Source organism: Cucurbita pepo, chromosome LG01, assembly GCF_002806865.2.
Source record: "Cucurbita pepo subsp. pepo cultivar mu-cu-16 chromosome LG01, ASM280686v2, whole genome shotgun sequence".
In the NCBI taxonomy this organism is placed as follows: Eukaryota; Viridiplantae; Streptophyta; class Magnoliopsida; order Cucurbitales; family Cucurbitaceae; genus Cucurbita; species Cucurbita pepo.
Window position 1 is genome coordinate 8285338 of NC_036638.1, and position 21281 is coordinate 8306618.

At 38.5% G+C, this 21281-nt stretch overlaps 4 protein-coding genes across 8 annotated transcripts; 2 read left to right on the forward strand and 2 right to left on the reverse strand.

The window, feature by feature from the left end:
• The first annotated feature begins 694 nt into the window (after positions 1 to 694).
• LOC111776388 (DNL-type zinc finger protein) lies at positions 695 to 2690 on the forward strand. Of its 2 annotated transcripts, none has more exons than XM_023655833.1 (4): positions 695 to 895; positions 983 to 1100; positions 1250 to 1378; positions 2178 to 2690. In XM_023655833.1, the coding sequence occupies exons 1-4, from the start codon at positions 747 to 749 to the stop codon at positions 2286 to 2288; spliced, it is 507 nt and encodes a 168-aa protein (XP_023511601.1). In that variant the 5' UTR covers positions 695 to 746; the 3' UTR covers positions 2289 to 2690. The 2 variants fall into 2 exon arrangements, with proteins under 2 accessions (XP_023511601.1, XP_023511593.1); XM_023655825.1 differs by having other exon boundaries at positions 700 to 895; positions 977 to 1100.
• Positions 2691 to 6401: 3711 nt separating this feature from the next.
• Positions 6402 to 12521, forward strand: LOC111811957 (putative phospholipid-transporting ATPase 9). 2 transcript variants are annotated; one of them, XM_023655621.1, is made up of 12 exons: positions 6402 to 6813; positions 6898 to 7614; positions 7698 to 8986; positions 9073 to 9183; positions 9261 to 9537; positions 9623 to 9711; positions 9810 to 9918; positions 10594 to 10803; positions 10889 to 11014; positions 11096 to 11194; positions 11368 to 11478; positions 11554 to 12521. In XM_023655621.1, exons 2-12 carry the CDS (start codon positions 7222 to 7224, stop codon positions 12136 to 12138), a joined length of 3399 nt encoding a protein of 1132 aa, XP_023511389.1. In that variant the 5' UTR covers positions 6402 to 6813; positions 6898 to 7221; the 3' UTR covers positions 12139 to 12521. The 2 variants fall into 2 exon arrangements, with proteins under 2 accessions (XP_023511389.1, XP_023554808.1); XM_023699040.1 differs by having other exon boundaries at positions 6403 to 6813; positions 11287 to 11478.
• A 419-nt stretch (positions 12522 to 12940) lies between these two features.
• On the reverse strand, positions 12941 to 13879 carry LOC111776402 (probable calcium-binding protein CML16). Its single transcript, XM_023655843.1, has one exon. The coding sequence runs from the start codon at positions 13695 to 13697 to the stop codon at positions 13215 to 13217; it is 483 nt and encodes a 160-aa protein (XP_023511611.1). The 5' UTR covers positions 13698 to 13879; the 3' UTR covers positions 12941 to 13214.
• A 1480-nt stretch (positions 13880 to 15359) lies between these two features.
• Positions 15360 to 19475, reverse strand: LOC111776250 (proline-rich receptor-like protein kinase PERK9). 3 transcript variants are annotated; one of them, XM_023655672.1, is made up of 8 exons: positions 19303 to 19475; positions 17936 to 19110; positions 17280 to 17819; positions 17134 to 17204; positions 16975 to 17051; positions 16756 to 16903; positions 15847 to 16011; positions 15360 to 15766 (listed from the first exon to the last, which is right to left on the reverse strand). In XM_023655672.1, exons 2-8 carry the CDS (start codon positions 18747 to 18749, stop codon positions 15587 to 15589), a joined length of 1995 nt encoding a protein of 664 aa, XP_023511440.1. In that variant the 5' UTR covers positions 18750 to 19110; positions 19303 to 19475; the 3' UTR covers positions 15360 to 15586. The 3 variants fall into 3 exon arrangements, with proteins under 3 accessions (XP_023511440.1, XP_023511422.1, XP_023511431.1); XM_023655654.1 differs by having other exon boundaries at positions 17936 to 19234; XM_023655663.1 differs by lacking the exon at positions 19303 to 19475 and having other exon boundaries at positions 17936 to 19288.
• Positions 19476 to 21281: the final 1806 nt, after the last annotated feature.

Sequence of the window (21281 nt, forward strand, 5' to 3'; positions counted from 1 at the left end):
ATATTTCATATGGACGGACTTAACTCCCGAACCGCATGACCAAATTCCTTCCGGAACCTCGACTTTTGAGGTTAAGGCCCGGGGCCCTACCCGGCCCTTCAACAAGCCTATCTTGTCCTTCATGTCTATGCTGATGTCTCTGTTATGCTTGTGTCTCAACATGTCTTCAATACCCACTTTGCGTGGTGGTGTGTTGGATGATGCATCGTCCTCCTCGATCGCATCATGGCATTCTTCTACGTTGGCCCGCATATGGCCGGATGGGCGTCTCTTGAGGGACGCCCCTTTGCTTGTCATGGCATGAGGGTCACAACCTACTCTCTTCATAGTAAGGTTGTGACATTCTCTCCCACTTAACTTAGTCATCGTCCTCGATGACTTACTCGGGTCACAATCATATTGCAGATTGTGACACCCAGCATCCCGCGCTCGCACATCGTTCGGTGCCTGACTCTGATACCATTTGTAATAGCTCAAGTCTACCGTTAGCAGATATTATCCTCCTCCGGATCATTTACTTTGTTTTGAAAAATGGGTTATTTTATCACAAATTTTTAGGTGATCCATACAAAAACTCTATAGGTCAACTGATTAACAGTTGGAATTACCGTTGGTGTACCAATATTCTTCAATCAGGCAGGATGAAGTGTCGTTTTTGGTAGTTGGAGGAATACGACATGTCGGCTTTCTAGAGTATGTAGAAAGCACCTGGAGGGGAGCGTACTGTATAAGCGACCACCGAATCCATGGCAGCGGCAAAGACACTGTGTTCTTCGTCTCCCGCGCTTCTTCAGCAATCCTTTAACCCTTCCCAGACTCGGCCGCATCCATCTATCAAGGCATTCAGACCTATCGTCTCTTCGAAAGCAAACCCTAGCAATGGCTTCTTCATTAGGTAAATAATCATTAGCTTCCGTCGTTTGGATTCCCGTCCTCACTGTGCTTTCCACTAGAAAATTGAGCATTTCTTTTCCAGGAGTAGAAGCTTTCGTACAGCACCGGTTACTCGGGAAAACCGAAATAAGGTGCTTACGGTTTCAAGATTGGTGGATGGTAATTCTGGCGGTGACGATGAATCTGCACAGAGAAATTCGGATACGGTACGAGTAGCTAGCGGAACTCAGTTCCATAATGAATCTCTTCATGTTCCAGTATTCTGTGTTTTGTTTGAATCAGTTAAAGCTTCATGTTGAATTGAGCTAGAGATTCTTGAACTTATGGATTGTGTTTATCTTTCTTCGATTTGCAGGGGGCAGCCATTGATATAAAGCTTCCAAGAAGAAGTTTGCTGGTAACGTTTACCTGTAACCAATGTGGTGATAGAACGAAGAGGCTCATCAATCGATTAGCTTACGAACGGGGGCTTGTTTTTGTTCAGGTACGCGCTGGTGCTTTTGTTTGCAATTTGTATTCCAAAACAACAAAAGGAGGAGTATGTAGAGTGAAGCAGCATCTTTCTGGTGGTATAGAAATATAATTACTTGCAAAAAAAATGTTCAAATCATATAAAAGAACTGAAGATTGAAAGAAATTTTGCACAAAAAATGGAAGATGTTGGGCTCACTTTTGATGAGGAAGGTGATGATTTGGAGGTAAATTATCTAAGGAAGAGGTCTCATCAAGTCGAAGCCATAAAAAGATGGTTTAGAATCAGTTGAATTGTGATATCCCACGTTGGTGGGGGAGGAGAACAAAACACCCTTTATAAGGGTGTGGAAACCTTCCCACGCGTTTTAAAGCTTTGAGGGGAAGTCCGAAAGGGAAAACTCAAAGAGAATAATATCTGCTAGCGGTGGATCTTCTGGGTCGTTACATGAATCTTCTAGGAAGAAGCCTAGAGCAAAGAGTTCAAATAAACACACAATCAACCATGAATAATGTTTATAAAAAAGAAAAGAGGAAGCATGCATTTCTAAGTGTATTTTAAGATGGTTTTATGATGCTGGAATTCCCTTGAATGCTTGCAATTATGATAGTTTTTAGGACAGTATGGCGTTGGAATGAAACTGGCTGACTTACTATGAATTGAAAGTGCCAATCGTTTCTTGAATTTCTATGGGAGCTTTTGACCTCTGGATGCTTGCGATAGTGCTTATGATTGATTAATGGTAGCAAATGTTGATACAGGGTTTCTTAATTTGGGTGGTCGGATGCTTACCAATTGATATTCTGTACAGTGTGCAGGGTGTCTAAAGTATCACAAACTGGTTGATAATCTTGGTCTTATTGTAGAGTATGACTTCCGAGAGGACGACGTGGATGTGAACTCGAATTCAGATCAAGTTTGATGTGTTTAAATGGTGTCATTTCCATGTTTGAATCGTTGTTGAAATATCATTTACATTGCTGGTGCACCTTTTTTTTCCCTTTATCCCTCCTGGTTATTTGCAATCCCATTGATTCCTCCTGGGACTGATATGGCAGGCAAAATGGATTGTTGGCTATTGCATTTGATCCATAATGATTATAGAAAAGAAAGGTTGTAGGCATCAAAGAATTAACCTATTTATTGTCGATCCGAGCAAGAGCACAATGTATAAGACATCAATTATCTTTGATAGTTCGTTCTCCGACTCTTGCGATCGTTAGACCTCCAAAAAAGAGAATAACTGAACTGATCATCTCTTTTTGAATCAACAGAACAATATGTGGAAGATGTGATGCATCTTAGTGATAAATTTTGATTAGAAGTTCATCTGTACTTTCACTTGCATCAGACTGGCTCGTCTGATGAGTGATCCTTTCTCTCTCAGTTTTCCCATTTTCTGAAACTCCCAAAACTTCATCTTGAACTTTTTTTCTTGAAGGACTGTATGACCAGTTTCATGATTGTTGTTGCTTGCTTTCTTTATAACAGGACTGGTTTTGGCCACCCAACATCTACCTCCTAGAAATCCACAGTTGAAGCAGGGTGGATTACACCGGCCCATAGTCGCAACAAGAACAAGACGAGTTTCTCTTTGATATTACATTGCAATATCAGTGGAAACCTCTCTCTATCATAAGTATTTTAAAACTTTTAGGGGAATTCCGAAAGGGAAAGCTAAAAAATGACAATATTTCCTAGCGGTGAACTTGAGCTATTACAAATAGTATTAAGATCAAATACCGGGCAGTGTGCCACGCTAGCCCTCAAGAGGATGGATTATGAGATCTACATTGATTGGAGAGGGAAACGAAACATTCCTTGTAAGGGTGTGGAAGCTTCTCCATGAGAGGAAACCCAAAAGAAGGGAATAATATTTTTTAGCCATGATAATAATTTCTGGGCTCGAAAGTTCAAATGTAATCGGCCCGACCCAAATATTATTTTCATAAATGGGCTCATATCAACCGGCCCATCCTTAAAATGGTACATTTAGAATTGGGCTTTTACTAACACCGGTCGGCCCAAATGAAACGCTTAGAAATGTCGGTGGCTTGATTGAAGATAAGAGCGTGTGGAAGGAAATTATACCATAATTGTTCATTTTCGGGAACATTTCCTTAAATTTTAAATAAAGTTTGTTATAAATTACTCGCATTTATCAAAATTTGGGTTAGTTTGTTTATTTTCAATAAATCTTTAAATTTCTAAAAATGATTATTTAATTATACACTATATTTATATTTGTCCACGTGCAAAAGGCTAAATACTATAAACAGAATTAAAGTAATAAATAAATAAATAAATAAATGTAGGAAAGGAAAATAGGAAAAAAAGGAATGATCATTCGGCCGACATTTTCGACTTGGGATTTCTTTTTTTCTTTTTCCCACTGAAAAATCATTTAAATTACAATAATACCCTTACAACATCCGAGGCATGAGCACCACAAGATCGAACCCGACCCATCATCCCCGTTATTACTTATTACTTCACCAACTTTCATACTTGGCCCAATCATCGTCTTCCACGTCATCCCTGCATTTTTCTTTTTCTTTTTTTTGGTTTCTTCTCCTTATGGGACACCTATATAGTGGTTTAAATCATTCTCAATATAGATTGAATCTTCCTCGTCTCTCGATGTAACACTTTAAATATATGGTTCAAAAGCGTTCGATATTATAATTTAATACTTTAAGTTCTGTATACGAAAACGACTTTGATCCTTAGTATTCCTATTTAATTAAAAAATCTTCTTCTAACCAAATCAAGAAACGTCAACACGAATAAGACAAACAAATAAAGAGATATCGAAATTCTAAATGAATCTAATTTTTTATTACTCGAAATATTTAAATATTTAAAATCCAATAATTCATCTCTCCATGCATTATTATTATTATTAAATTTTTATCACATACGTGAAGTTTTGGTAAACATAATCACTTGCCTATGAAAGTAACCCAAGTGCAAGCAGATTGTTGGTTTAATTAAATTTTAATTACCTATCCATGCATATCATTTATTATTTATTATTTATTAAATATATATATATTCTAGTTTTAGGGTTGTAGTTAAATTGCTAGAAATCCATATGAGATGGGACATAATCAATAATCCAATGATATTGCTTACTTCCAACTATTAGAAATTGGAATAAGAATCAATACAATTACTAGAATACCCTTTGTCTTTTTTGTTTAAACTAACTAATATGTTGATATAATTTTTATTTATTTATTGTTAATTTAGTTCATTGAAATTTCATTATTCTAACCATTTATTTATCACTAACCAATAATGAATCTTGAAATAAAATTACATTAAAGGAACTTTTTAATATAATCATATAAATAAAAGGATATCAATAAATAATTGCTAACTAAAAAGTTAGTACTAGAAAAATATAAATCAATTTAATAAAAATATTTGACTTCAATTAATTAAATAATAATAAAAATGTAATAAATGAATAAAAAAACAATACTTATTTCAAATATTAAAAAGTTCATACCATGCAAGATGGTGTGGGTTCACTCATTTGCAAACAAACCAGGCTCAAAATTGCCCTTTCATCGGCCACTTGGACTCAAAAGGTCCCACCAGTGTTGAAGATTGTTGGAAGAAGAGTTTCACATCTGCTAATTACGGAGTATGAATTTCTTTATTGACATGAGATCTTCTGGGAAAATAAAAAATAAAGTAAGTTAATAATTTCAGAGACGGTGTCACATGTTAACCAATCACTTATTTTTTTAATTAATTAATTTTATTTATTTAAAGCTATATTCGTCTAGAAAATAGAAATAAAAAATGTCCCACATTCTATTTTTCTCTGTATATGGATATATATAAGCTGCCTTTAGTTTTGTTATTTTCTTACCTGACTTTTTTATTATTATTTTAAATTCTTTAAATAATAAAATAAAAATTGACTCTTATATATTATATTAATTTTTTATTTCCACTATCTCCTGAGTTGACGCCGTCATCATTCTGTCTCTGTTCCTTCATTTGTCTTCTTTTTCTTTTTGTCTGCGACAATCTTCTGTGTTCTATATATATATTTTTTTGTAGATTTTTTAAAATATGTTTATAAATATTAATTTTAAATATATGTTTCATTTTCTTGTCTTACTTTTTTAAACAAAAATTAACATAATCAATGTGTTTATTTTATAAAAAAACGTAATTAAATGATTATAATAATTATATAAAATTATATTAATTTTACACCATTCTTTTCTAAATTAAAAAGTAATATATTTTAATTTTTAATTGCAAAACATTTATGAAATGAACACTTTCAATAATTAATAATAATTAATATTAATTATTCCGCCTGAGAATATTGAAAATTGATGCTTTAAAAGAGAATAATATAAATTTAGAGAGAGAAAAAAAAAGTATAGCTCTAAAAAGTTATCTTTATAAAATGTTACTTTTACTCATATAATCCATATTTTGTCAACGAATAATTAGATATTGCTTGCAATTATTATAATATAATATGAATTATTAAATATGATAAAAATGATAATTACACATTTATAAACAGTAATTTATTTTTAGTTCATTTAAAAAAAATTAAAACTTTTTTACTTTTTACATTTATAAAGTGGTAGCTAAATTTGGAAATAAATTAATATTTGATAACTACTTTACACCTTTATAGGTCTTTTTTTAAATTTGTTTTTTTTTTTTAAAATTCTTACCTAAATCATAAAATAGTTAAAAAGAAACTGCTTTGTTTTTTTTTTTCTATTTTAATTTAACTTGAAAAAAATGTTTTTTTTTTTAAAATTAGTATACTGTTTCAAACTCTTTTTTTTTTTTTTTTTTTTTTTTGTTAAAATCATAACATACAAAAATAATTTTTTTTTATTTATAAAACATTATATTATTGTAAAACAATAATTATACAAAATTAAAACATAAAATAAGAAGCTAGAACACAATTATTTTTATGATTTATAAAAAATTTGTTAAAAAATAGTTGATAAGAGTGGAAGCTGGGTGAGATTGGTTTGACTTTGACCACATCCGACACGTTTGGCATCTTCCCGGTCTGTGTCTTCTCCCCTAATTCATAGTTTAATTAACCCCAAAAACAAAACCCATAACTCAAATTCTTCATTACGCCTCACAATTTTAGTTTCAATTTTCAGAATTCGTCTTTTTAATTCCTCGAAGCTCCCTTTTGTGGTGTTCGAATCGGGTGTTTGCTGTAAAAATCCCCCTTTTTATTTGCTTCAAGAGGAGGGAAAGGTGCCATGATTAACCTCTTAATGAAGCTATTACAAACAATTTGAATGTTGAAGAAAAAAATCGAAAGAAATTGCAAAATGGGTTCTTCTTTTGTCTGTTTGTTCTATGTTAGTCAATGGAGAAAGGGAAGGTGATGCAGAAGAGAAGACTCTTTCAGAGCAGCGAAACAGCCGCCATTGGTGGGTGAGCTTCTGAGTTCTTTAATATCAAACATTCTCTTCTGCCAAATGGCATTGACATTCTCTGTCTTTTGTGTTTTCAAGGAACCATCGGGCTTGCAGAGAAGACAATTTAGTGGATGGTTTCTGCCATTTCATGACAAAGTTTAAGGTTTCTGTTTCTGGGTTTTCCTCGACGAGGTCGGAGATTACGATATAACCCACCTTTACATGTCTTTCCATGTTTTTTTCCCTCTTTTCCTGATCCTTTCAAATGGGGTTTGGTTCAAATTTGCTAAAGAACTTCCAAAGATTCATATCATTTCATTGTTGTTATGGATTCGATTTGGGTACTCAACCTTATGAGCTTTCGAATTGAAAATGTTCTTTAGTTTTGGCATTGAATTTCTGCTTGTGGGATATTAAAAAATGAGCAGCGGCAGAAGGAGAAAGCTTCATTTTAGCAAGATCTACTCGTTTGCTTGCGGGAAAGCTTCTTTAAAGGATGATCATTCACAACTTGGGGGACCTGGGTTCTCTCGTGTTGTTTTCTGTAATGAACCAAAGTGTTTTGAGGCAGAAATTCGTAGCTACATAGACAATTATGTTAGTACCACCAAGTATACTTTAGCTACTTTCCTGCCTAAGTCATTGTTTGAGCAATTCAGGAGAGTGGCCAATTTCTACTTTTTAGTCACTGGGATCCTTGCTTTTACTCCCCTTGCTCCTTACACCGCTGTCAGCGCCATCGTCCCTCTTATTCTCGTCATCTCGGCGACAATGATCAAAGAAGGGATCGAGGATTGGAGGCGCAAAAAACAGGTATTTATCATGTTCAAGTTTCTGCAACTCTAAGTGAAAGATCAATGATGTTGCTTAATATTATTAACTGTGGACCTTTGCAGGATCTTGAGGTAAACAATAGAAAGGTAAAAGTGCACCATGGAGATGGAGTTTTTGGTTATACAGAGTGGAAGAATCTGATGGTTGGTGATATTGTGAAAGTAGAGAAGGATGGATTCTTTCCAGCTGATATTATCTTGCTTTCATCAAGTTACGAGGACGCAATCTGCTACGTTGAGACGACGAACCTGGACGGCGAGACGAATTTGAAACTAAAACAAGCGTTGGAGGTAACGTCGCATATGAACGAAGATTTTATCTTCAATAGCTTTAAGGCTATCCTAAAATGTGAGGATCCAAATGCAAATTTATACAGTTTTGTTGGTAGTTTAGAGCTGGAAGAACAACAATATCCTCTGTCTCCTCAACAGCTACTCCTTCGAGGCTCTAAGCTTCGGAATACTGATTATATATACGGGGTCGTTGTCTTTACGGGTCGTGACACGAAGGTTATTCAAAATTCTACTGATCCACCTTCAAAGCGAAGCAAAGTTGAGAGGAAAATGGACAAGATTATATATTTTTTGTTCTGTCTTCTGTTTTTGCTTGCTCTTGTAGGATCTATAGTTTTTGGCGTTGTGACTGAGGATGATTTGGAGAATGGGAGAATGAAACGATGGTATCTGAGGCCTGATGATGCTAGAGTTTTCTATGATCCAAAAAGGGCTCAAATGGCTGCAATTTTCCATTTTCTTACAGCACTGATGTTATATAACTACTTCATTCCAATATCACTCTATGTATCAATAGAAATTGTGAAAATTCTTCAGAGCATGTTCATCAATCAAGATATTAATATGTATTATGAAGAAGCGAATAAACCAGCTCGTGCTCGCACCTCGAATTTGAATGAAGAACTCGGTCAAGTTGATACGATACTCACTGACAAGACGGGAACTTTGACATGTAATTCAATGGAGTTCATTAAGTGTTCTGTGGCAGGGAGGGCTTATGGCCAGGTAAATGAGGGGAAGCACCATGAGGATGTCAAGAATCAAGCTTCACATATCAAAGGTTTTAACTTTAAGGATGATAGGATTATGAATGGGAATTGGGTTAATGAGCCTCATGCCAATGTCATCGAAACTTTTCTTCGTGTTCTTGCAACTTGTCATACGGCGATACCCGAAATCAATGAGGACAATGGAGAGGTTTCTTATGAGGCCGAATCTCCAGACGAAGCAGCATTCGTGATCGCTGCTAGAGAACTCGGATTCGAGTTCTACAAAAGAACACAGACAAGTATATCACTGCATGAGTTTGATCCTTCATTGGGCAAGAAAGTTGATAGGTGACTGTTTGCTGTTAATACCCTTTCTTTTGATTTGATAGCATATCCATGAGCTTCATGTAGATGACAGTGTTTTGTTTTTGCAGGACATATAAACTGCTGCATGTTTTGGAGTTCAATAGCTCAAGAAAGCGGATGTCTGTCATAGTAAGAAATGAAGAGGCTAAGACATTGTTATTCTGTAAAGGTGCAGACAGGTCTGTGGTTTAAATAAAGAGTCATGCTTCTGCTTTGGTTAAAGGTCAGGATCCCCATAACTTCATTACTCTTGCAGTGTTATGTTTGAAAGGCTTGGAAAGAATGGGAGGGTGTTTGAGGAGGAGACCAAGGAACATGTCATTGAGTATGCTGATGCAGGATTGAGGACTTTGATACTTGCCTATCGCGAGCTCGACGACGAAGAATACAGAGAGTTTGATAGCAAGTTCACTATGGCGAAAAACTCGGTTAGTGTAGACCGAGAATCGTTGATTAATCAAGTGACCGATAAAATCGAAAGGAATCTGATTCTTCTTGGTGCCACTGCTGTTGAGGACAAGCTTCAAAATGGGGTGAGTTGAGAAGTGTTATGAGTTCATAATGGTGAGCTACTACTGCTATTGAAGGTCTTGGAACTGATGGTTCTTCATGTTTTAGGTTCCTGAGTGCATTGATAGGCTTGCTCAAGCAGGAATAAAGATTTGGGTATTGACTGGGGACAAAATGGAGACCGCTATCAATATTGGGTATGGATGGATACTTGTTTTCCTGAGCTGAAATGTTCATTTGAGTCCTAGTTGTATCATATCTGGATTTATACTAACTCTTGAGCTTAAAATTGCAGTTTTTCCTGTAGATTACTGAGACAAGATATGAAGCAGATTGTAATTACACTCGAGACGTCGGAAATTCAGGTGTTAGAGAAGACGGGGGATAAGGCATCGATCATCAAGGTGAATATATACTCATTCCTTGTCAAATGTACTATAGAAGGGAAAGTGTGAGATCCCGCATTGGTTAGAGAGGGGAACGAAACATTTCTTTATAAGGGTGTGGAAACTTCTCTCTAGTAGATGGGTTCTAAAACCGTGAGGCTGACAGTGATACGTAACGGGTTAAAGTGGACAATATCTACTAGCGGTGGGCTTGGATTATTACAAATGGTATTAGAGCCAGACACCGGGTGGTGTCTCCCGAGGGAGGTGGATTGTGAGATCCCACATTGGTTGGAGAGAGGAACAGAACATTTCTTATAAGGGTATGGAAACCTCTCCCTAGTAGATGCGTTTTAAAACCGTGAAGCTGATGGCAATACGTAACGGGCTAAAACGGACAATATCTACCAATGGTGGGCTTGGGCTGTTACAAATGGTATTAGAGCCAAACACCGGACGGTGTGCTAGTGAGGACGCTGGCCCCCAAAGGGGGTGGATTATGAGATCCCACATTGGTTGGAGAAGGGAATGAAGCATAGTTTATAAGGGTGTGGAAGCCTCTCCCTAGTAGACACGTTTTAAAACCGTGAGGCCGATGGCAACACGCACGGGCCAAAACGGACAATATCTACTCTCTTTAAGCATCAATTGACTCTCTTCCTTCCCTGTGGAATCTTTTTGATAATGTTTTAGGCATCGAGGCAAAGCGTCCTCGATCAAATTACTCGAGGGAGAGCTCAGATCGCTTCACCAAGTGGGATATCTGAAGCATTTGCATTAATCATTGATGGAAAATCACTTTCTTATGCTTTAGAGGACAGCATGAAGGCATTGTTTCTCGAGGTAGCAATACATTGTGCTTCTGTTATTTGCTGCCGTTCATCTCCAAAACAGAAGGCACTGGTTAGTTTTCGTACTCTTACTCTTTAATTTGGCTTAAAAATCACATCTAAAAAGATACCGACTCGATTCTCATTCACGGTGGCAGGTAACGAGGTTAGTTAAATGTGGAACAGAGAAAACAACTTTAGCTATTGGCGACGGTGCCAACGACGTCGGAATGCTTCAAGAAGCAGACATTGGAGTTGGAATTAGCGGTGTTGAAGGAATGCAGGTGCTGAAGAACGCAGACGACCCATATGTTTTGATGATTCAAATTCTTCAAATATTAACGAGTTCTTTTATGTCTACCCAGGCCGTTATGTCGAGCGACGTTGTGATAGCACAATTCAAATATTTAGAGCACCTGCTTCTTGTTCATGGACATTGGTGCTATAGAAGGATATCATCAATGGTAATGCAGTTTATACATCTGGATTCAGAAAACATCATGTTTCATAAGTTTCTCTCTTTGAGATTGATGAGTTTTTGCCTATGGATTTGCAGATTTGCTACTTTTTCTACAAGAACATTACTTTTGGTTTTACAATATTCTTATACGAAGCATTCACATCATTCTCTGGGCAGCCTGCATATAATGATTGGTTTCTATCGCTTTACAATGTGTTCTTCTCGTCGCTTCCAGTGGTAGCTTTGGGCGTTTTTGATCAGGATGTTTCTGCAAGACTCTGCCTCCAGGTATGTTCTTGTTGCTGATAAATCTGAGAAAAAATGGCCAAATTTTAGGCTTCATTTCTTTGTTTGATGTGGCAGTTTCCTCTCTTATACCAACAAGGAGTGCAGAATGTTCTATTCAGCTGGGTCCGAATTCTCAGTTGGATGTTTAATGGGCTGTGCAGTGCTGTGATCATTTTCTCCCTATGCACTCGAGCGCTCGAGTATCAGGCCTTCAACTCCGACGGGAAAACTGCAGGGCGGGATATTCTGGGTGCAATGATGTATTCTTGTGTTGTTTGGGTCGTGAACTTGCAAATGGCGCTCGCTGTTAGTTACTTCACCTTGATACAACATCTTTTCATCTGGGGTTCGGTTTCGATCTGGTACATTTTTCTCCTGATCTATGGGTCCATGACCCCCACGTTTTCAACCAATGGTTACAAGATCTTCATTGAAGTCCTTGCCCCTGGCCCTTCCTACTGGCTTGTGCTTCTATTTGTGGTGATCTCAACACTCATTCCTTACTTCTCCTACTCAGCGATACAGATGAGGTTCCTTCCTATGTATCATCAAATGATTTTATGGATTAGGAATGAAGGGCAGCTGGAAAACCAAGAGTACCGTGATCTTTTGAGGTCAATAGCTCCCGATCAACGAGCATGGGTTCCACCGCACGGTTAGCAGCCGAAAGGTGCCACTTAAAACAGATGAAACCATTGAATATGATGCTGTTATCTTGCTCTTGGACAAATCTGACATGAACCAACATAGCCTGTCCCAAGAAAATACAGAAGAAGCATCAGCTCCAAGTTCTTGTGTACATTAAAAAAGTGAGGGAATTCATTGTAGGATTAGATAAACATTAGTTCAAGCAACAAAAACAAAGAACATAATAGCATATCCTCTGTCAAATATACAACTCGACGTTTATACGATAATCGATTTAACTCTCTGAGCTTCACAACTAATGAGAGTCCTTAGAGTATTAAATAGCTTTCTGAGTGACATATGTATTAATCATATCAGGTCTTAGGCCAACCTTGAAGTTTCAACCTTCGATGAAAGTTGAATATTCAAATGCCCAAAGTCCAGCATGTATGATAGACAAGACATGAGAGTAAGACAGAAAAAAGTACCAAATGACAAAAGAACAGTTGTTGAAGGCATCTAAAATCATGTGAGGAACACCTAGCAAGATTAGACATTCATTTTAAAGTCAGGTTTTGTAATCAACCAGCTAATTAGCAACAGCAACCCAATAATGCTTTTTAATACATCTCAAAGTTTAGTTATGTTAGTATTCAATTCATTAGTGACTTCTTCTGGGACTGTTTATGAGAGATCTTATCAAACCATAAGAACGAAATTCAAAGAATAGTTCATCACTTTCTCCAACCTATAGGTACCAATTTTGTGATTCTGGAAAAAAAGTTGAGTAAAAATACCAAATCAAACACTTACAAGAGTAATAGAACTATATGAATAACACGAATATAATGTAATATATAGAATATTGGGGCAAATACAGTACAGGAAGCAAGTTGAAAGATCAAATATAGAATTGAAACATCGACATTACAAGCACAGTTGGGATTGTTTTTTTGTTTTTTCTTTCTTGTTTTCTGAGCATCAGGGCTGCACCAAAAGCTTATGAAGAAATTAATTACTGGAAACGAACAGCGACTAAGATCAGATGGTAATTATACCATGCTATGTACATCTAAAGAAGGGGAAATCAAAGTGTGAATGAACACGATCTACGCAAATGTAAGGCCGAGAAAATCTGCGGCGGACCTGGCCATGACGGTGGTGAATTCGTTGAAGCTAATTACGCCATCGCCGTCGGTGTCGGCCTGCCGCATCATCTCGGAAAGTTCGCGGTAGGACAGAGGATGACCCATCTTAGCCATGGAACCGGCGAGCTCGGAGGCAGTGATGAAGCCATTACCGTCACGATCGAAGGATTTGAAAACCTCCATCAACTGCTCTTGATTGACGAGAATATTGTCGTTTAAATCGGGGAGAATCGCATTGACCAATTCGTCGAATTCGATGGAGCCGTTGCCATTGGAATCCATATTGGAGAGGAGACAATGGAGTTGATCGCCAGAGGGCTTGATGCCGAGGGAACGGAGGAGGGCGCCAAGCTCGAGCTGGGTGAGGCTACCATCGGAGTTCATGTCGAAGCGCATGAAAATGTCGTGCAGCTGCTTGAGCTGATCGGATTGCAAAGAAGCCATGGATTCGCGATTCGAGAGGATCCGCAGGGAGGAGTTGGTCGAGGTTAGGGGATTTGGGAATCGGTGAGGTACAGATGTGGGGCTTTCCTTTGGTTTGGTGACAGAATTGGAAGGGAAACTGTTCAAACTTGAATGAACAAACCGCGTTCTTTGGAAGTTGGATCCAAAAAGGAAGAACTCAATACTTATTTACTTTATTATTATATATATATATATATATATATATTATTCAATGCAAGATTTATTGACTTTTCGGAGCCTCCGTCCACTTGAATTTGATATTTACTTTCCTCTATTTTATTTTTCTTATTTTATATATAAATATAAAGCTATAATAACTATATGATCCAAATTCTGATCTTAAACATCAAAATGGGCCTAGTCCCTATATTCTTTCGACTTGTGGCGGCTCTCGAGTTAAGAGTCGGACTGCCTTCCGTTCTTGAACAGAGATGTTTATTTAAACCATGGGTCTTGACGTTCCAATTTTCTCTACTCTCTCATGGCTAAATAGATAGCTGAAAGTTGCGGTAGAGATGTCTGTTTAAACTGTGGATCCTGACCCACGAAAACCCAATTTAGATGGAACAAAGAAGATTATAATTTCCATTTATTAATTTATTATTATTATAGTAAAAAAGTGGTTGAATTTTTAAAAACTATGTTAACTAAACATTATATTTTAGTTATGAATCATTATTGCATTAATTATGATATTTTATAATACTTTCTTATTTAGAATTATCTATTTAGATTTTTTTTTTTGGAAGAATAGTTATTATTATGGTAAATAAAATTTAATAAATGGACAATAATTCATCTTGGGGGATAAAAATTAAAATAGAGGGTGGAGATGAAAATTTTCGGTTCAACCTCTTGAGATTCCCCCAAGTTATCTTAATCTTCGCACATGAAGTTTAAACCAGTTGAATTCAAGTGAGAGTCGAGTAGGACTCCAGATCATGTGATGTTCCACATTGGTTGGGGAGAAGAACAAAACACAATTTATGTTATGGAAATCTTTTCCTAGCATACGCGTTTTAAAGTTTTGAGGGGAAGCCCGAAAGGGAAAGCTCAAAGAGAACAATATCTGCTAGCATTGAATTTGAGCCGTTACAAATGGTATAAGAGCCAGACACCGGACAATGTGCCAGCCTTCTCGCTTCCGAAGAGGGGTAGACACGAGGCGGTGTGCCAGTAAGGACGTTGGGCTCGAAGGGGAGTGAATTTGGTGGCGGTCCCACATCGATTGGAGGAAGGAAAGAGTGCTAGCGAAGACGCTAGGCCCCGAAGGGGGAATGTGATGTCTCACATTGGTTGGGGAGGAGAACAAAACACCATTTATAAGAACGTGGAAACCTTCCCAAGCCCAAAGAGAACAATATCTTCGGTGTATCTGGGCCGTTATGGGTCATAACCTCAAAAATCGAAGTTTCGATATGATATTCGGCATGTGGTTCGAGAATTAAGTCCGTCTATATGAAAGATGAAAGTTCACCAAATTTGGTGTCGAACAGATACCCGACGGACTATGCATGAAGCTATATGTCTGCTTGCCAAAAAGACGTCTACTCGAAAAAGGATTGACCTGGTGATTTTCTGCTACAAAATTGCATAAATTCACAACCAATGTAAATATCAAAACTTGGTAAGAGAAGTCCCTAAACCCAAGAAACTATATTAAGTAATATGATTTATGTATGAATAATAATGGCATCTCTATTGAGCATGAATTGGGGGATTGTTCATTCATCTGTACTACTTACATGAACATCAAGAAGGTGCTCTTGGTATCAACCTGAGTTCCAGTGGGCATGGAAAAAAGCCTTCCTGGAAAAAAGCAACATATTTCCCCACTCTATATCATATCTACAAAATCTCCTCTTCAATCAGGCATTTGAGCTACCTTGGCTATAAAATTCTGAACTGTAATCTTGGTTACCGAACGCCAGCATTCGGAAAAATCTAAGCTCGGCAGATTGTTGACCCGAGTCGAAAGCTTGACTCTCCCCAAATCTCATTCCATTGCTTAAATCTGCAGTGCCTAAACTATCAAAAGCTCTAACAACCTGAGAATGAGATAACAGTACTGTGAAAGATGAACAATTATGAATTTCAGGTTATTATGAATCAGTAGCAAAAACACAACCTGTCCCATGTGTGGTCTCTTGGCAGATGCATGGCGCACGCAAGCAGCAGCTATTCCTATCATCCTCAACATTTCACTCTCTATATAGTTCCTTTCAAGCCTAGGATCCACCAAGTTTTTGAAGTCTTGGCTGTTGTTGAGTGCGTGGTTTAGTAAAGGCCGAGCCTGAAAGATGAGAACATTGTCCGGAAAGCTTGATTTGAGTTGCTAATGCTAAAATAAGATACATGTTTTTTCAAACAATTCAGAATTATAGTGAGGACATTCATGCTTCATATGAATCCATTTGTGTGATCCCAGTCGGCTGGAGAGGGGAACAAACATTCCTTATAAGGGTGTGGAAACCTCGGAAAGCCCAAAGGACAATATATGCTAGCGGTGGGCTTGGACTGTTACAAATGGTATCAGAGTCAAGCACCGAGCGATGTGCCAGTGAGGACGTTGGCTCCCAAGGAGGGTGGATTGTGAGATCCCATATCGGTTGGAGAGGTAATGAAACATTCCTTGTGAGGGTGTGAAAACCTCTCTCTAGTACATGCATTTTAAAACCTTGAGAAGAAACTCAGAAGGGAAAGTCCAAAGAGAACAATATCGGCTAGTGGTAGACTTGGGTTGTTACAAATGATATCAGAGCTAGACTCTGGACGGTGTGCCAGCGAGGAAGCTAGGCCCCCAAGGGGGGTGGATTGTGTGATCCCACGTCAGTTAGAAAGGAGAACGAAGCATTCTTTATAAGAGAGTGGAAACCTCCCCTAGAAGATGCGTTTTAAAACTTTGAAGGGAAGCCTAGAAGGAAAAGCTCAAAGAGGACAATATCGTCTTTCTAAGATTATAAGAAAATTTGATAGGTAGGTGGCATCATCATATCCATATCAGTGAAAACATACAAGAGAAGCATGAATAGATTACCCATTCAACAAGGCTCTCATCCCCCATTGGTTGGGACGAGTCCACAGCCTTCCGACCCGTAATCAGCTCGAGAAGTACAACTCCGAAAGAATATACATCTGATCGCTCGGTTAACTTTCCGCTCGATGCATATTCAGGGGCAACATATCTGCAAGAAATATAGATTTCAAAGACAAGGATCCTGAGAGGCTGTGGTACCAACAATCATAAACTACCTACCCAAAAGTTCCCACAACACGGGTAGTTATATGAGTTTGTTCATCCAGAGCTAACTTAGCAAGCCCAAAGTCTGAAACCTGCGTGATAGCCAACAAAAGCATGAAGCATACACCTATAAGCTAAAGCATTTTAGCATAGATTATGAAACTTTAAGCATACCCGAGCTTCGAAATTTTCATCGAGAAGAATGTTCGAAGATTTGATATCACGGTGGATGATTCGAGGATGGCCTGACATAAACGAAATCGTCGTCTTAGTGTCGACATCAATCAGCTGGCTCTACAGGAAAAGACACGGAAACTTACAGTCTTCATGAAGATATGCAATTCCCCGTGCTGCACCAGCTGCTATCTTATAGCGTGTTGCCCATTCTAGAACGAGCTCACCATCCCCTTTAAGATGAAGATGGTAGTAGAGGGAATTATTAGGCACATAATCATAGACAAGCAACCTTTGATGCTCTGAAATGCAATAGCCCACAAGGGAAACCAAATGGCGGTGGTGAACACGGCCTATAATCTCAACTTCAGCTTTGAATTCCTGCTCGCCCTGCCCACCACCAATCTTTAGCTCCTTCACTGCAACCTCTCTTCCATCTGGTAGATATCCTTTATAAACAGAACCAAAGCCGCCTTCTCCCAAAAGGTTCTGCGCAGAAAAGGCACTTGTTGCTTTGAAGAGTTCCTCATATGTAAACAATGGCCTCGAACTGCCCAACCCACCAAGCTCTCTTGGAGTGTATATTCCACCACTGCCACCGCCACCGCCACCGCCACTGCCACTGCCACTGCCACTGGCATGGATGTTTTGATGAACTGTGGAATGGACCTTCATAAGGGATGATTCTACGAAGAAAAATTGAAATATCCCAATAAATTATCAGGCAGGAAGCTAATCATAAATGTTGTAGGAAAAAGAGGACCAAGATAATGACGAAGAAACAATATTTACATTGCAGTACCCGACTTAGGAGAGGAGCTGAGAGAGGATGGCATAATGCCCCCATGCCCGGAATCATTTTTCCTTGGCTTCCTCATGTACCATACTGCAAACCCAATTATGGAAAGGATTATAATTCCAGCCACTACGCCTATTGCGACAACACTCCCTGTATTGATTCCTCCATTGCTGTTGGAATTCGAGTTAACTCTGTCATTAAGACCAGAACCATCGTCCGTGCGATTTCCTGATGGCAATGTTGGGGGTTTAGACGGTGATGGAGGAGAAAGACGCAACGGCGGTGGTGGGGGAGATGGGGGCGGTGATGACTTGGGAGGAGGACTTGAAGGTGAGGGTTCAACGGGAGGAGGAGGTGAGTTTTTAGGAGGTATTGACGCTGGGGAAGGAGGTGACGTTACTGGAGGTGTTGATGGTGGCGTAGGAGGTGATTTCTCAGGTGGGTTTGTGGGCTGTGGCGGCGGTGATGAATTAACCGGCGGGTTTGCTTGTGGTGGCGCTGGCGGTGAATTCTCAGGTGGTTTTGATGATTGTGGAGGAGGGGTTTGAGGAGGTGGAGATAAATTTGGTGGGGGATTAGATGGCGTTGGTGGAGTGGAGCTAACTGGGGGAGTTGCTGATGGTGGAGGGTCCGGTGCTGATGGCGGCGGAGCTGATGGAGTTTCCGGCGGAATGGTCCCAGGCGGCGGCGGAGGAGGAGACGAAGTGGGGGTTGCTGGGTCAGAAGGATTCGGAGGAGGCGATTGTTGCGGTGGAGATGGAGTGGAGGGAGAAGCCGGCGACGGAGTTGAATTAGGCGCCGGTGATACAGCCGCCATTTTCGGAAAAAAACAACCAAGCTTAAACGTTAAAATAGCAAAAATCCGGGTTGATCAACTTAAACGGAAACTTCAGCTTTCGGTGAAACTCATTGAATCTGCAAATTTCGCGCGATATTCCTAATTCAGAACAACCCCATGATCAAATTGAAACCGATCAAATCCAACTCCGATGATATTTTATCAAACAAACTTCACAATCACCAGAATCATCCAGTGCTCTGTTTCAGCTCCTCATACCAAAATCATAGATTATACAACTCCGCCATGTCAAAACAGTATTCTCCACCTTCAATTCAAGCACAATCAGATCATCACAGCCTTTGAACTAACATGGAAACAATCAAATTCACCACCAAACCTACAAAAAAGAATCGAGAGAGACCCAAATGAGTACCAACAAATATGAACAAGAGCTCGATTATCAAACAATTTGGGGAAGCTATTAGGGAAAGGTTGAAGCAGTGAGTATCATCAATGGATTCCTGAAGATTGAAGAAGCAAATGAGCATCAAAATAGGGATGGAGAGGAACATGAAAACTGAAACCTTACCTTTTCCATCTCTGAGGATCGAAACAGAAACTGAATTCCTCGAAAGTGCAGCCGAGTTTGATTCTCAAATTCCCTATGCGGAAAAGAAAGAAAAGTTTTCCCAAGAACAGGGCTTGGTGGGGTCCCAAAATTTCAAAGCAATTTGATAGCAATCCAAAACATAAAATATATGAAGATTTTGTCCAATGTCTGAACACAAGAACAAAAATTTGATTGACTCGTTCCTGCATACTAGTAATCATCTTGACATGGCAAAATGAGCTTTCATCCAGTAATTTACGTCACTTCATATTCAAATTAATATTATAATCATAATTATGCAATATTATAATCCTTTTCAAGTTTCATTTTATTGTTCAAGTCACCGGACATTTGTTGTTACTAAACAAAAAAGTTAGAAATTTCAATATAAAGTTAAGAGATTTTGTTGCGTAATTATCATTATCATTTTGACTATTGAATCAGAACATAATACAAGATGCTTAGCTCCGAAGGTCTATGGTGGCAGCCTTTGCAGCGCTATGAAATAAAGAAACTAAAGTGAAAGGCTAAAGAGAGAACCTAAGAACATTACACAACCAACACAAAGTGGATTTTGTGAAGCATAAGTAAAGCTAAGGCATTAAGTTTTGTCGGCTAAAGAACGGATAAATTTTGATAAATATCACGTCAAAGCGGATTACACCCTGTTGCAAATAGTGAACAATATGACTTAATGGGGACGATTACCTCATTTTACTGGGATACAAATCAATCTATTAAGCAAAATTTAAATGAAATCGACATTTCCATATTTCAAATCACATGCTAAATCCAACATTGATATCATGCGATTCTTTCCTCTAAACAATTCTAATTAAAAAATCGTATCCAAAACATAGGAACTAGACGTAAAGCAATAAAATATTTGAATGTTTGTAGAGTACAATTAAAAAGTGAGTGTATTAAATTGATGAGATCAAGAGGGAATCTGGTAGTTAATATAGAAATGTCACAAGTGGGTAAATATGAACACATTGGGTATTGAATTCATAGATAAAGAAAGAATCTCTTTATGCCACAGTTGATTGAAAAGTTAGGGAGTGAGATGGTGGGCCAAGGTCAATGGCCTGGGTCTTGCTTTAACACACCACGTGAAGCTCTCCCACGCCTACCACCAATAACTACGCAGTTGAAGGTCCAAGATTGCTCGGTTTCAAAGCTATCATAATGTGGCATTTTGGTGACAACCAACATGCCGTCTTCCTGCTTCCATTTACAATATACTAATGCCTGTGAACGAATATAAAAGGTGCACGAAGGTTGGGCCTTTTCACTAAGCATCAGTGGGGGGCTGCAAAAGGAGTACCAACAAGAGAGGGCACGGGCTGTCGGGCACTTGGCACATATCTCGCCATTGATTGTGCTGCTGTTGAATAAAAAAGATGCCCATTCCTGTTACATGCTTCTACTATTCAGCTTTTTGGTGCTACTCCCATTTTTGGGGCACATAAATAGGAAGCGAACCATAATTCACAGTGTCCCATCATGAAGATCTGTTGCTAAATGTAGAACATTTCTTAAAATCTAACATAATTTATGAGCGACATTTGGCAGCATAGTTTGTTGCTTTATAAAAGCTATTTTTTCTATGAACATTTCTGAGAAGGGGGCACAAGAAATGACTTCAATAATATCCACCCTTCCACAGTTACAGGTAAGGATTAGGTGATGATACCAGCAGGTGAAAAGAGAAAGGGATCTAGATCTAGCAGATGACCCGCCCATGTTCTGTCAACAGGCAGCGTCCTTAAAAAATTAGAGATATCAATAAACCAACGTGAAGTATCAGCAAGTTAAAGACTTCCTGTAGAACCATTCTACCCTGAAAAAATGAGAGGAGAACGCAACCACAGTGGTTGTGCCTGCATACCTGACACAATCTGAATACAGATAAATGGTGCCCCGTGTGGGGCAGACCAGTTTGGCGTCATAATGGA

Coding starts and splice junctions, on each gene's coding strand:
- LOC111776388 (XM_023655825.1), top strand. CDS start 747: ATGGCAGCGGCAAAGACACTGTGTTCTTCGTCTCCCGCGCTTCTTCAG. Junction 896..976: donor AGCAATGGCTTCTTCATTAG/GTAAATAATCAT, acceptor TTTCTTTTCCAG/GAGTAGAAGCTTTCGTACAG. Junction 1,101..1,249: donor CACAGAGAAATTCGGATACG/GTACGAGTAGCT, acceptor TTCGATTTGCAG/GGGGCAGCCATTGATATAAA.
- LOC111811957 (XM_023699040.1), top strand. CDS start 7,222: ATGAGCAGCGGCAGAAGGAGAAAGCTTCATTTTAGCAAGATCTACTCG. Junction 11,015..11,095: donor GCGGTGTTGAAGGAATGCAG/GTGCTGAAGAAC, acceptor ATGTCTACCCAG/GCCGTTATGTCGAGCGACGT. Junction 11,195..11,286: donor ATAGAAGGATATCATCAATG/GTAATGCAGTTT, acceptor ATGGATTTGCAG/ATTTGCTACTTTTTCTACAA.
- LOC111776402 (XM_023655843.1), bottom strand. CDS start 13,697: ATGGCTTCTTTGCAATCCGATCAGCTCAAGCAGCTGCACGACATTTTC.
- LOC111776250 (XM_023655672.1), bottom strand. CDS start 18,749: ATGGCGGCTGTATCACCGGCGCCTAATTCAACTCCGTCGCCGGCTTCT. Junction 17,820..17,935: donor CAGCTCCTCTCCTAAGTCGG/GTACTGCAATGT, acceptor TTTTCTTCGTAG/AATCATCCCTTATGAAGGTC. Junction 17,052..17,133: donor ATGAAAATTTCGAAGCTCGG/GTATGCTTAAAG, acceptor GCTATCACGCAG/GTTTCAGACTTTGGGCTTGC.